This window comes from Geotrypetes seraphini, chromosome 3 (assembly GCF_902459505.1).
Source record: "Geotrypetes seraphini chromosome 3, aGeoSer1.1, whole genome shotgun sequence".
In the NCBI taxonomy this organism is placed as follows: Eukaryota; Metazoa; Chordata; class Amphibia; order Gymnophiona; family Dermophiidae; genus Geotrypetes; species Geotrypetes seraphini.
In genome coordinates, this window is record NC_047086.1 from 280,685,081 (window position 1) to 280,698,484 (window position 13,404).

At 41.7% G+C, this 13,404-nt stretch overlaps 1 protein-coding gene across 1 annotated transcript in view; it reads right to left on the reverse strand.

Annotated features, from left to right (window-relative positions):
- Positions 1 to 11,251: 11,251 nt before the first annotated feature.
- RHOU (ras homolog family member U) overlaps positions 11,252 to 13,404 on the reverse strand; it is a 30,731-nt gene continuing 28,578 nt past the window's right edge. Inside the window, exon 3 of the mRNA XM_033939814.1 lies at positions 11,252 to 12,221. Coding sequence (XP_033795705.1) covers positions 11,766 to 12,221 — 456 coding nt within the window. The 3' untranslated portion in view covers positions 11,252 to 11,765. The remainder of the gene's footprint in view (positions 12,222 to 13,404) is intronic.

Consider the following 13,404-nt stretch of genomic DNA (forward strand, 5'->3'; position numbering starts at 1 on the left):
GCCCCATAACTACACCTGCTTTCTGGTAGGCACCTTGGAGTAGACACCTACCTCGAATCATAGGTGCCTATCAAGTTAGGCGCTTACCATCTAATTAATTGTGATTTCATTATTTTTTTTATTGTAATTTTCAATTAATGGTGCTGATTAAAGTTTTTTAAATAATAAAGTGCCTAGATTGGCTATCCACATCGATCTAGGCACCTAACTTTAGGCATCTTTTATAGAATCTGGACCTGACAGCTCCCCCCCCCCCCCCCCAACGACTCTGTCCCCAAAACATCCAATTTAGGCTTTAGCGGACTATCCAGGTAAGTAGCGCTGAATATTCACTAAGGGCCTGGTCAGTGCAAGTTAACTGGACAGTTAACTCACTTTGAATACATAGTGATCCCATAAATTCTAAAAGTATAGCAGTCAGAAACTATATTAAATAGATTCCAAAGACTGAAACTTTTAGATGGTCAGATATCACTCTGCCTTCTCAATATAGCACCTATTTGGACAGTTAGAAGGATTTGAAAGTGAAAATTAGAGATGTGGGTAAGTCCAAATTTGGAAAGGCATCAGTAAGCCACACTGTCAAATATTTATCGTAGTATTCATATAATATTACAATTCTTTATGCTAGGGTTGCAGTTTCTCATATCCTGCACATAATTTAGTTTTACTAGGAACTATACTTTTATGCTAGACTGCTGCCAACACTATTGTGGAAATAGCCAAAATGTGCTTTATTAATTTACGGTTACAGGATAGCGAGGGAATATCTGGCAAAAGCTTAAGCAGAAAAATTTGTAAAGAGAGCTGTCACTGCTCTCCTGTAATGTTTTTAATTAATTTCTGTACCTCTTCCCAGAATTTCTGGATAGTTTAGATATTTCCACCCAAAAGTACCTCAGCTCTTCCAACAAAGACAGTAGAATGAATTTTCTCTACAATGAGATTGGATTGGATTCACTGTATTATAAACAAACGCTTACATATAGATTTCTTAACCAAATAGGAAACTGAAAAATTTGTAAAGGATTCTATGATTGTTTTTCCATTCCTCACAGCTGTTATTTCTATTCCCAAGACCAATCTATTCAAGTCTTTTGTAGAGATGAATAGATATTTCATTAGAATACTGCATAAGCAAGAAACTAGGGTCTTAGGAGGGATAATTTTTAAAAACCATTTCTGCAGGTAAAGCACTTTTTTACAAAGCTACCCTCCCCATGGGTGATTAAAGTTACTTGCATGCACATAATTTTACTCATATCAACAGGCTTTCTTAAGGGTGGGGTTGGGGGGGAGCAGAGGTTTTCAACCCTATGCACCTATTTCAGCTCAGAAAAAGTATGTACTCTGAAAGGCAGGAATAAATGTGTGGGCAAAATTTTCTTGGATAAATTTTCAAAGCAAAGGTATTTTCACTTTGAAAACCTGGTAAAGTTCACATACTTGAAAGTAAATACATGTTTTGGCTAATGTGGCCATTTATTCAATTACCCATAAAAAGGTAATTTTAGAAAGGCTTTTCAGATATAAAACCTTTCACATGGAAGGTTTGCCTAGGGTGTCAAGTAATTTTGCTGCCATGATTTGGCATCTTGGGATCTTCCCCCTTCTGCTTTCATGACACTGAACTCCACTGTCTAGAATCCCTTCTTTGTCCCCGTGAAACCTGAGAGTCCTCTAGGACAGTGTTCTTCAACGTTTTTACACCTATGGACCAGTAGAAATAAAAGGATTATTTTGTGGACAGGCATCGGTCCATGGTCCGGCAGTTGAAGAACACTGGGCTATGTTATGGGCCAGACCCCGCCCATCTCTACCTAATCTCCACCCCAGACCCCGCCCCCATAATAGTACTAATTGTAACACTATTTTTTCCATTCATTTTTCATAGATACAATATAATCTTATTAACAACACATAATAGTTAACCACAAAATTAAAGTACACAAAGCACAGCGACAGCAGATGTAAATTCTCAAAATTGACATAATTCAATCACTAAATTCAAAAATAAAATTATTCCCCCCTACCTTTGTCGTCTCCCTCCCTCTATGCCAGTGTTTTTCAACCTTTTTTGGGCAAAGGCACACTTGTTTCATGAAAAAAATCACGAGGCACACCACCATTAGAAAATGTTAAAAAATTTAACTCTGTGCCTATATTGACTATATATAAAGTAATTCTCTTGAATAGGAATCAAATAAACACAAAGAAAGTATTTTATAATTACTTTATTATGAAATATTAAGTAAACAGAATAGTGAAAAATTATAAAATACTTTATTCAGTGCGAAACCTGGGCCTGTTTGGCTGAACACAAAGCTGATATTCTGGCTGAAATCGAAGAAAGACACACACGTAGCTCTTCGTCAACAGCTCTCTCTCTGTATTTGGTTTTTATAGCATACAAAAATAGACAAATATACCCTCCATCCTTTTTATTAAACCACAATAGCAGTTTTTAGCGCAGGGAGCTGCGCTGAATGCCCAGCGCTGCTCTTGACGCTCATTGGCTCCCTGCGCTAAAAACCACTATTGCGGTTTAGTAAAAGGTGACCATATTGTAAAATATAGACAGCAGATATAAATTCAGAACTGTGCATAGTAAGTGAAGGGAAGTTTTCATCTCTGGGAATTTACCCAGTTAACTATTAAGTTATTTGGGCAAATTCCTTTGAAAACTGTGGTAATACTGCCTCCACTTTGCTAAATTTAAAATAAAATCATTTTTCCTACCTCGTCTGTTGATTTCTGACTGTGCATCCAATCTTTCTTCCCTTCTATCAGCCTGTATGCTTTCTCTCCTCCACACCTCATTCCCTCCCCCAACTTTTTCTTCCTCTCTCCCTGACCTTTCTTTCTTTTTTTCTGTTTCTCTTCTTTCCTTCTGTTTCCCTGCCTGCCCCCTTTCTTTCTTTCTCCCTGCCGTTCCCCAAGCCACTGCCGCTGCCATCGGGGAACAGGACCCACCAATGGATAACAGGCCCCAAAGCCGACGCCGATGCATGCTCTCCCTGACGTCAATTCTGCAATCGGAGAGGAAGTTCCGCCCAGCCAGGCAGCGATTGGCTGGCCCGAACTTCCTCTCCGACTGTAGAATTGACGTCGGGGAGAAGAAGACTTATCGGCTCGATAGATTAGATCGCCAAGACAAAGTGAGTCCTGGGTGATCGACTCACTTTGCCTTGGCGAGCTACTGGCGCCCCTGCCTCGGGCCCCCTGTCAGCTCCGGGTCCATGAATGCAGGACTGGTAGTACTGCCCTGATGGCGGCCATGCGGCACACCAGGCAACATCTCACGGCACACTAGTGTGACGCGGAACAGCGGTTGAAAAACACTGCTCTATGCTATGCCTTACCTTCTGGCCTGCTCCTGCCTGGCTATTTTATGCCGCCCCCCGGTGTTATCTTCAGGCCGGCTCCCTCTTTCTCACTGATGCAGTGCGCAAAGCTGCGGGCAGCAGCTCCTTGCATGTCCTGTACCTCATCTGGAAGCCTTCCCTCTGGCGTTGCGACGTCAGAGAGAAGGCTTCCAGTTCAGGCGCAGTGTAGGTCTAGAATAATGGTAGGTCTAGAATAATGGTAAGGAATACCTTTTATCTTAAAGACACATTGGACACCTCTGGCATTGCCAGGCTCGCTTCCCAATGGGAATGAGAACTTGAGCAGCAGCTCAGTAGTGTACAATTTGTGGAGCTATTTCAAATTGGTATGCAATTCTTAAAGGCTTCCGATTTGCAGGAAACTCACTTCAAACTTCTTTCCTCGAAAAAAAAACTTGCTACTTTCTTTAGCACCAAGTTTGTAAATCTCCATTCTCAGCAACAGTTCCCTTGCCTCACCACTACTGCAATGCTCTTTTGCCCCTTGTCTCTGCAGCAGTCCTCTCCAAGGTCACCTCTGCTCTGTTCATCTAATTTAACCCTATCATAGACTCAATAATCTTTCTCAATTCCTACTCTTTTTTCTTTAAGTTGATACATTCCTTCAGCTCTAAGACCTCAATCCTTGATCCAAATCCACCCTTATGGTTTCCAGGCATTGCCTTGCTCCTTATGTGCTCTAACTCAGTGGTTCCCAACCCTGTCCTGGAGAACCACCAGGTGTTGGGTTTTCAGGATTGCCCTAATGAATATGCATGAGAGAGATCTGCATATAATGAAGGTTCCAGGCATGCAAATCTGCTCCATGCATATTCATTAGGGCTATCCTGAAAACCCGACTGGCCTGGTGGTTCTCCAAGACAGGGTTGGGCACCACTGCTCTAACTGGTTAGTAACAGTTTGTCCTCTGGCACTATTCTAACTGGAAGCATGCACTTATTTGTTCCTTGTTGGAAAAAAACCTTCTCTTGACCCATAATCTGCTTCAAGCTATTGGCCCACTTCAAATCTTCCCTATTTTTTTAAGCTAACAGAACAAACAGTCTTTAGATAACAATGATTTTGTAGAATCTAGGAACATTCTTCATTTGCACCAGTCAGGTTTTCACCCTGGACACAACTGCAAAGCAATTTTAGTTCTCTCATTAACTTCCTTCAAACATCTATTAATAAGGGCAACATTACACTGCTTATATCTTTAGTTCTAACTAGTTCATTCTATGTGGGGCAGAGAGGAGTCCGTCCCCCCCCCCCCCTTACTACACCACTGCTTGAGTCAGTATGTCAAGCTCTGTACCTGGAACTATTCAAATACAGAGTAAAAGCCCACCACTTTGAGAATGAATTTAACTCATAACCCTCTCACCCTAAGTCTCTACTTGGCCTGTTGATTTAGATTGAAAGCTCTTTGAACAGGGATCATCTCTTAAATGTTGTTGTATATTGCTGCATATGCCTATCAGCGCTATAGAAATGTTAAATAGTAGTAGTAGGATTGCAGTCCTTGAGGACCGACATTGGAAGATCCTGACTTTGAGCCATCATATCTTAAATTTAGAACCTCTCTATAAACACATCTTTTCAGAAGAGTCTTTTCTGTAGCACTGGATGTCTCAACCGCTGTAAGGGTCTACTGGTGTCAGTGTCTTAGTTTACTCTCCTTTTCTGTTAATAACGGAGTTCTTTTCACTGCTTTGTAACTGTGTTTTTATTATCATTTTGTTTACTGTCCTGTGATTGCTCAAGGAAGAGTAGTATATCAAATAATTTTAAAACAATTTATTTTAAAAATTTATCACCCACTTAAAACCTATGCAAGTTACATATAATCAAACATAAAACATACATTAAGGGCTCCTTTTAATAAGCTGCAGTAGTGTTTTTAGCACACGCTGCAGATTAGTGCGCGCTAACCCCTGCGCTACGCAAAACTAATGCTAGCTCAATGTAGGTGTTAGCGTCTAGCGCGCGCGGCAATGTAGCGCACACTAAAACCGCTAGCGCAGCTTAGTAAAAAGGAGCCCTAAATCTTTGTCTAGAAATGCCAGTGTCCATTAGTATCCAAAGCAATCAATATTTGCAGAGCACCTTAACACTACCTGAGGAACTTGTTAAAGGTGGTCCCTAGATGGCAGTATTGCATTGATTTTATAAAATTGTTCTTCCTTTGAAAGATCTGATCCTTAGAACTGAAAAAGCTACATAAGTAATATGCATTTTCTCCATCAACCAAAGAATGGAAAAACCCTTTAGTAGATCAGGCCATGAATTATTAAAATGCTAAACTTGAATTTTAAAATCCATAAAGATATTGAATTTGATAAGCAGATTTACTCAGTTATCATCAGACATTAACTGGATAAATCTTTTTGGCAAAATATTCAAAATGATTTAAACAGCCAAGAGAGGCTCCTGGCAGTTTAAATTGCCTATAAAGGGCTAACCAGGCATTTTCAGTGCCACTTAACCAAACAGTACCATTGAAAATGCCTGGTTAGTGCCCAAGCTGAAACCAGCTATTTTGAAGGTATACCAGAGGCAGAATCAGCACTTGGCTGATCAAGTGCCAGTTTTCAGCATTTAAGTGGCTAAGATAACTGCATAAATAGGACCACATATAACGCAGTCCTGTCTTTCTGTAGTTCTTCGTAGCCAGTTAAGTGCTGATGTATCTAGGGATCACTCATGAGAATGGAAAACTTTGGTGTGCTTGTTTAGTACATGGTATGATTCTTGTGAATATAAACAACTTATATTTGGGTATTATTGGCTATGAGAATGTCCAAAATTTTTGTTGCTTTTCTGCAGATGGAATCCCATTCCTTCTGGTTGTTATAAAACACTGTCACTAGGGAAGCTGATTTAAAAAATGGCATGACCTAGAGCAGATGAAGAAAAGATGTTCTAGGAGGTAGCACAGGGGTGCCTAAATGGTCGATTGCGATCGACCAGTAGATTGCAAAGGCAACGCGAGTCGATCGCGTTGCCTTTGCGATTTTTTTCTCCCCAAGCCAGATCTGGCAAGTACAAGCGCCGGACTTAGAAAACGTCACCTCCGACGTCAATTCTGACATCGGAGAGGAAGTTCTGGGCCAGCCAATCGCTGCCTGGCTGGCCTGGAGCTTCCTCTTCAACATTAGAATTGACATCGGAAGTGAAGTCTTGTGGGCCCGGCGCTTGTACATCAGGCCTGGCTCGGGGAAGCAGCAGGGAGAAAGCGCGTTGGTGGCTTGGGGGTGAGGGTAGGGAAAGAATCAGGGAATTGGAGAAATTGACACGATGGCTTGAGGAGGGCAAGGGGAAAGAGAAAGAAAGACAGAAATAAAGAGGGGGGGGGCCAGAGAAAGAAAGGCAGAAAGAAAGAGGGGGCAGGGGGAGAGAGAAAGAAAGGCAGAAAGAAATATTGGTTTTACAGAAGAAGGAAGTGCAACCAGAGACTCATGAAATCACCAGACAAAAAGGTAGGAAAAATTATTTTTTCAATTTAGTGATCAAAATGTGTCCGTTTTGAGAATTTATATCTGCCGTCTATATTTTGCACTATGGCCCCCTTTTACTAAATCGCAATAGTGGTTTTTAGCACAGGAAGACTATGAGCATCGAGAGCAGCGCAGGGCATTCAGCGCAGCTTCCTGTGCTAAAAACCGCTAATGCAGTTTAGTAAAAGGGGAGGGGGTATATTTGTCTATTTTTGTATAGTTGTTACTGAGGTGACATTGCATATTTTAAAATCATCTGCCTTGACCTCTGATAAAAAAAACCCAAATACAAATGATAATTAACATTTTCTCTGCTTACAGTGTGCTTTGTGTTTTTTTAAATTTTATTGTTGGTAGATCATTTTGACTTGGTTATTTTAAAAGTAGCTTGCAAGCCAAAAAAGTGTAGGCATCCCTGCTGTAGCAGATGGTGAAGAATCTAGACGAGTGAAGCAAGAATACTCATTTGGAATTCAAGCACATTCCATGAGTGAGATAGCACCCACAGGGTAAAATGATAATATGTATAATATACAGTAGTTCTAAGGATGTTCTGAGACATCTGTAATACCAGTCATACAATGATATATGCAAGTTTCTCATTACATAGTCTACAAAGAGATGGTTTATTTTTGGGTATGAGCGATAAAGGGAGTTTTTTGGATGCAATGAGAACTGTCTATTTGGTATCAGCCTTGCACAAAGTCTTGTGCAATCTGGTTCCTGTGATGTGTTATGATAATATCACTTTGAAATGGAATCTAGAACTAGAATTATGCTCAGACAATCTTGGTGGGGCTATAACGTTCATACCCACTCTAAATTTACAGTGCCTATTATAGGGAATGTCAGTATCAAAAATTATACACACTCAATCAAAGTAGTAGTGACCGTACTCCAACACCGTACTGGGCCAACAATGGAACTAAGAAGTCACCCTGGCTCAATTCTAGAGACAAAGACTCAATTTCTCAAGAGCCCACAGTCAAACACCCGAACTAATCAAGGTTGTTAGACCGTTACATGGGCTATCATCGATTATAGTCTTATTTTCTCTGTGAGCCTATTTTTGAAATTTGTAAAAATGATACTTTAATTTTGCTCACTTGAACTTGAGCTAAGTACCACATGTTTACAGCATACTTAGTAAAATGATAACGGAATATTATATAGAATCTAGTATTTAAATTAAAGTATCATTTTTACAAATTTCAAAAATAGGCTCACAGAGAAAATAAGACTATAATCGATGATAGCCCATGTAACGGTCTAACAACCTTGATTAGTTCGGGTGTTTGACTGTGGGCTCTTGAGAAATTGAGTCTTTAAATTAAAGTATCATTTTTACAAATTTCAAAAATAGGCTCACAGAGAAAATAAGACTATAATCGATGATAGCCCATGTAACGGTCTAACAACCTTGATTAGTTCGGGTGTTTGACTGTGGGCTCTTGAGAAATTGAGTCTTTGTCTCTAGAATTGAGCCAGGGTGACTTCTTAGTTCCATTGTTGGCCCAGTACGGTGTTGGAGTATCAAAAATTAGGCAGAGCTTATTTTTCTCATGTCCAAGATTTTCATGCTGGCCTATTATCCACTAGGATTTATATTAAATGGCGATAATACATTTTTCCATGCCTTTTGGCTTTGTCCACATACTTGGGTGATAAGAGGTAGGGTGGAGGATTTCTGAATCTCTTATGTTCAGTAAGATTAATGAAAAAAATGAGACAATGTATTGTTCAAATGTTTATTGGTTTCTTAATAAAATGCATTTAATCATAAAATACAATCCCCCAAATCAGCCACAAGGTACATTTTTTCTTTAGCAGGTCTATTTGTGTATGTATGTGCCAGTAAGAATCAGCTCAAGTGGGTTATAACACACATGTTCTGCTGCTGAGTTTCAGATGTAGAAAATAAAATAGCCAATGGCACTTGAGTAGATGCTTTCAGCAGTGGAACAGTGGGCCCTGAGTGGAAGGACTGAGATGGATCGGGGGGAGGGGGCGGCACCTGAGGTGGGAGAAGTACTGGACCCAGGAGCGGCCCAACATCTCTCTTTACACCCCCTCCTCAGGTCCAGCATCTCTCCTTCCTACTTACCTGTCCACTGGTCCTCCAGACACTATATCGCTGTCTTCTACTAAAGATTGCCTCTCTGGCTAGAGGTGTGGTAAGATGTGAGAGAGGAAAAGGTCCCGCTGACCAGAGAGGAAGCCTTTAGCGCTGTCTTCTGCTGTAACATCTGGAAGACCAGCAGGCAGGTAAGTAGCTTGGCATGGGGGAGGGGCACAGAAGGGAAGGTTCTACTGCAGGTGGTCCCTACCACTGGCAGCTCTGGGCATTTTGCCAATCGTGCTAAATGGTAGCTATGGCCTGGCTTTCAGGCTACTCCTCAGTTATCTCAGAGAGTTTTTGTAATTCATATCAAAATATGTGCTTCCCCAACTCCCTTAGTTAGAAAAGGGAGCTGATAAAGTTGCAAAGAATACTTCCCTTTAATTTTTGGATTTGCCAATTCCTCTCACCATTATTCTATAAAGCACTGAGGCTAACTGCCTCAAATCAGGCTCATTCGAGTGTGCTGTCAAGCCAAAACTAATAAGTGCACAATAAATGGTAGGAAATAGTGTTTTGGGGGGAATTATGGTAAGTGCCCTTTGCCATACACATCTTCTAGGGTAAAGGGGCTCTTGAGTAACAACTGAACTTCTGTTCACATTATGCAAGACAAGTCACATATTTCACAGTCTAGTTTGCTTCAATCTGAAATGACCCCCCACCCCAAATAAAAATTCCACACACAAATAATGAAGCCTGCTTTGAGATGCGTTCATGCCTATCTTATCTTTCCCAAAACCAATGCCCTAGCAAGATCCTCTAGGACAGTGTTTCTTAACCTGCGGCACCCTGCCTCTCCCACCCACTGAAACCACAGCCATGTCCGATTTCTCCCTGCCTCATCCCCGAAACCAACCCTGCCACCCGATAACCTCCCCCCTAACACAGGCGCAGCAACAGGGACAGGCCAGGCGCGAGCAGCAACTGCACAAGCGGTCGGCCCACAAGCCTTCCCCTGACGTCACGTCGGAGAGGAAGTTCAAGGCCAGCCAATCGCTGCATGGCTGGCTTGGAACTTCCTCTCCAACGTTGGGAGGGAAGGGGGCAGGCTTGTGGGACAGCCGCTTGTGCAGTCGCTGCACGTGCCTGGCCCGTCCCTGTTGCTGCGTCTGCATCAGTGGCGGCAGGGAATAGAGTGGGGCGGGGAAGCAGGGAGAAATCAGTGGCGGCTTCAGGGGAGGGAAGGGGGCAGGCAGAGAGAGAGAGAGAGGAAGAAAAAGTTGGAGGAGGGACTGGAGTGTGTTGATGGTAGGCAGGGAGAGAGGAAGAAAAAGTTGGGGGAGGGACTGGAGTGTGTTAGGGGGCAGGCAGGCAGGGAAGAAGAAAAAGTTGGGGGAGGGACTGGAGTGTGTTGGGTGGCAGTCAGGGAGAGAGGAAGAAAAAATTGGATTCCTGGCAGGACAGAGAGAGATGTTGGTTGGGGAATGGAATGAGGTCTGGAGGAAGAAGCATGCAGGAAGAAGAAAGAAATATTGGATGCAGTCATGAGGAAGTGCAACCAGAGACTCATGAAATCACCAGACAGCAAAGGTCAGAAAAATGATTTTATTTTAAAATTTAGTGATCAAAATGTGTCAGTTTTGAGAATTTATATCTGCTTTCTTATATTTTGTACTTTATTTGTCTGTTTTTCTATAGGTATTACTGAGGTGACATTGCATATTTTAAAATCATCTGTCTTGACCTCTTTGAAATCCCCCCAAATAAAAATGATAATTAACATTTTCTGTGCGTATAGTGTGCTTTGTGTTTAATTTTATGGTTACCATCATGTACTAATAAGATTATATTGTGTGTATATGAAAAATGGATGGAAGAAATTGCATTACTATTAGTACTATTATTATGGGGGTGGAGTCAGGGGCAGAGTTTGAGCGGAGCTTGGTGGGGGTACTCGGTTGGTATTTCTTAGGCTTAGGAGGTACTTGGCTTGAAAAAGTTAAGAAACATTGCTCTAGGACAGGGTTGCCCAAGTCCGGTCCTCGAGATCTACTGGCAGGCCAGGCTTTCAGGATATCTACAATGAATATGCATGAGAGAGATTTGCATACCAAGAAAGCAGTGCAGGCAAATCTTTCTCATGCATATTCATTGTGGATAGCCTGAAAACCTGCCCTGCCAGTAGATCTCGAGGATCGGTCTTGGACAGCCTTGCTCTAGGACAACCTGACTTTATGCTGAACATTTAGTGTGGATAGGACACCACACACAAGTCAGAGGGCAGATTTGGGAGAGGAAAAGAACGGATACACATATGCAATCTCTACCATGTCCATGCATTAGTTTAATATTTCTCCCAAATGAATGTGGCTACCATGTATTTCAGTCAAAAAGATAAGCTTGTACTTAAGGGAACAACAGAAAGTTTAAACTTCTTGCATTTTCTAAGTACATCAACCTGCCCTTCCTTCCATGTGACTGGTGGGAGTATGATAAAAAGCCCTTTGGGAGCAGCAGATGAAAGCTGTGAAAAGTAAAGTTCTACTAGGGTGAGCAAGACTGCTGAAAAAAAAATTTCCCCATAACAGCCAAGTATAATATGCACCGCTATGTAGCACAATAGGTCTGCAATACACAGCTTGCTTTATTACACTGGCCAAGTGCTCATCACATTATATATAGGCACTTAGGATGGGGAAAAAGGAATTCAAGACTTCCTGTAGCAGCATGTTGTTACATATACTCTTCTTTATATTTACAAACCTGTGAAGAACAGAGGATAAACTAATATAGCTCTTATTTGTCCCTGGGACAGCTCTGTTGAAATCACATTGTGTACTACACAAAACAGCAGTACTTTTTCCACCAGGACTTAGAGAGATTTTTTACTTTATCAGGAGTTCTGCTCTTTGACTTCTTTGGATGCTGTTGTGCATCTGCATACTGAATGCCAACCATAATGGCTGCATCAAAGACTTCCTTGAGGTTTTTTTGAGTCAAGGCAGAGCATTCAATGTAGGTCATAGCTTTTGTTTCCTCAATGCACAATCTGGCAGCTTCCTCAGCAATTGGCTTCTCCCTGCACTTGTTTAGTTCTATGAGGATGTTGACATCCTCCCGGAGGTCTGATTGAGTACCAACCAGGATAATGGGGGCCTCAGGGCAGTGTCTCCGAATTTCAGGAACCCATTTCTCACCAATGTTCTGAAATGAAGAAGGGTTCACGACACTAAAACAAAGTAGGAAAATGTCCACATTGGTGTAGCATAGAGGCCTCAACTTGTCAAATTCATCCTGCACAAAAAAACAGAGAAACAGAATAGAACCAAAGTGATTAGAAAAACTAAATGGCTACCATGTGCTCTAAACATGTCAGATGTTAGTTTACATTACTCTTTGACCAGGCTCCCATTTTCATTAAACATCTCTCAGTTCTAACCTCTCCAAGGAAAAATTAGTCCTTACCTGCTAATTTTCTTCCTTGAGTTCTAAAGGAGCAACCAGACTTTTGGGTAGAAAATGACATGGGGATGGGGGACGCAAAATAATCCGTAGTAAATACACATTCTGAAGGGATTACCATAGAGGCAGAAAAAGCCTATTACTGCCCTGCAGGAATGATAAAAAGCATTTTTCACCTCCAGTAAAACAAAGCAAAGTGTTTTTACCGCCAATTACTGAGCATCCCAATTTCTTCCTGTACCCTCTCCCCTAGCAATCTAGCATCTCCACCGCAGACTGTGTGAGACGGTTTGATACATTGGGACATTCATCATCTTTAATTAGGAAATCATTTGACTGACAACTAAAGAGAAAGACCCCTGAGGAAGGCCAAGAGCCGAAATACTGGCAGTGTCGGGTCTTTTTCCAATAAAGAATTATTCGTCCTAGTTGTCGGCATGTACACGTCTTTGTGGGTCGGCAGTGGCCAACAGCAATTCGCCTGCGCTACATGCACTGATCCAACAGCCTTCTATCTGACACTACTTCCTGTTTCTGCTCAGGTGGGAAGTAGACTAAAAGCTATGAGGTTGGCACAAGCAGCATGGGTGACTTGTGGAACCTACAGGTAACTCAAACAAACAGAATGCAAGTCATCAGATAGTAGATCAGGTATGGTACACCAACAGAAAATTCAGAGACCTTCCTATAACAAATATAAATATTCTAATTCTGGTAGCCTTGGCTGGTGATGCAGTGCTGTGTAACAACCCAGGATCATTCTTCTTGAATCCCAGATGAGAATCAATGAAAAACTGAGCTGTGTAGTATAAATGAATTGGTGAAGTTACTGATCATAAAGGACTAATTAAAATGTCCTCCTCCAGCACTCTTCCCCCTTTTCCTATGTGCAGCCTGACTTTAGCACTCTCTTCCCTCTCCTCAGCCTATCTCAGCACACACTTCCCCACCTTCCCAGCAATCTCTCCTCTTCTATCTATACATAGACACACACGCACACACACATGCTCTCATA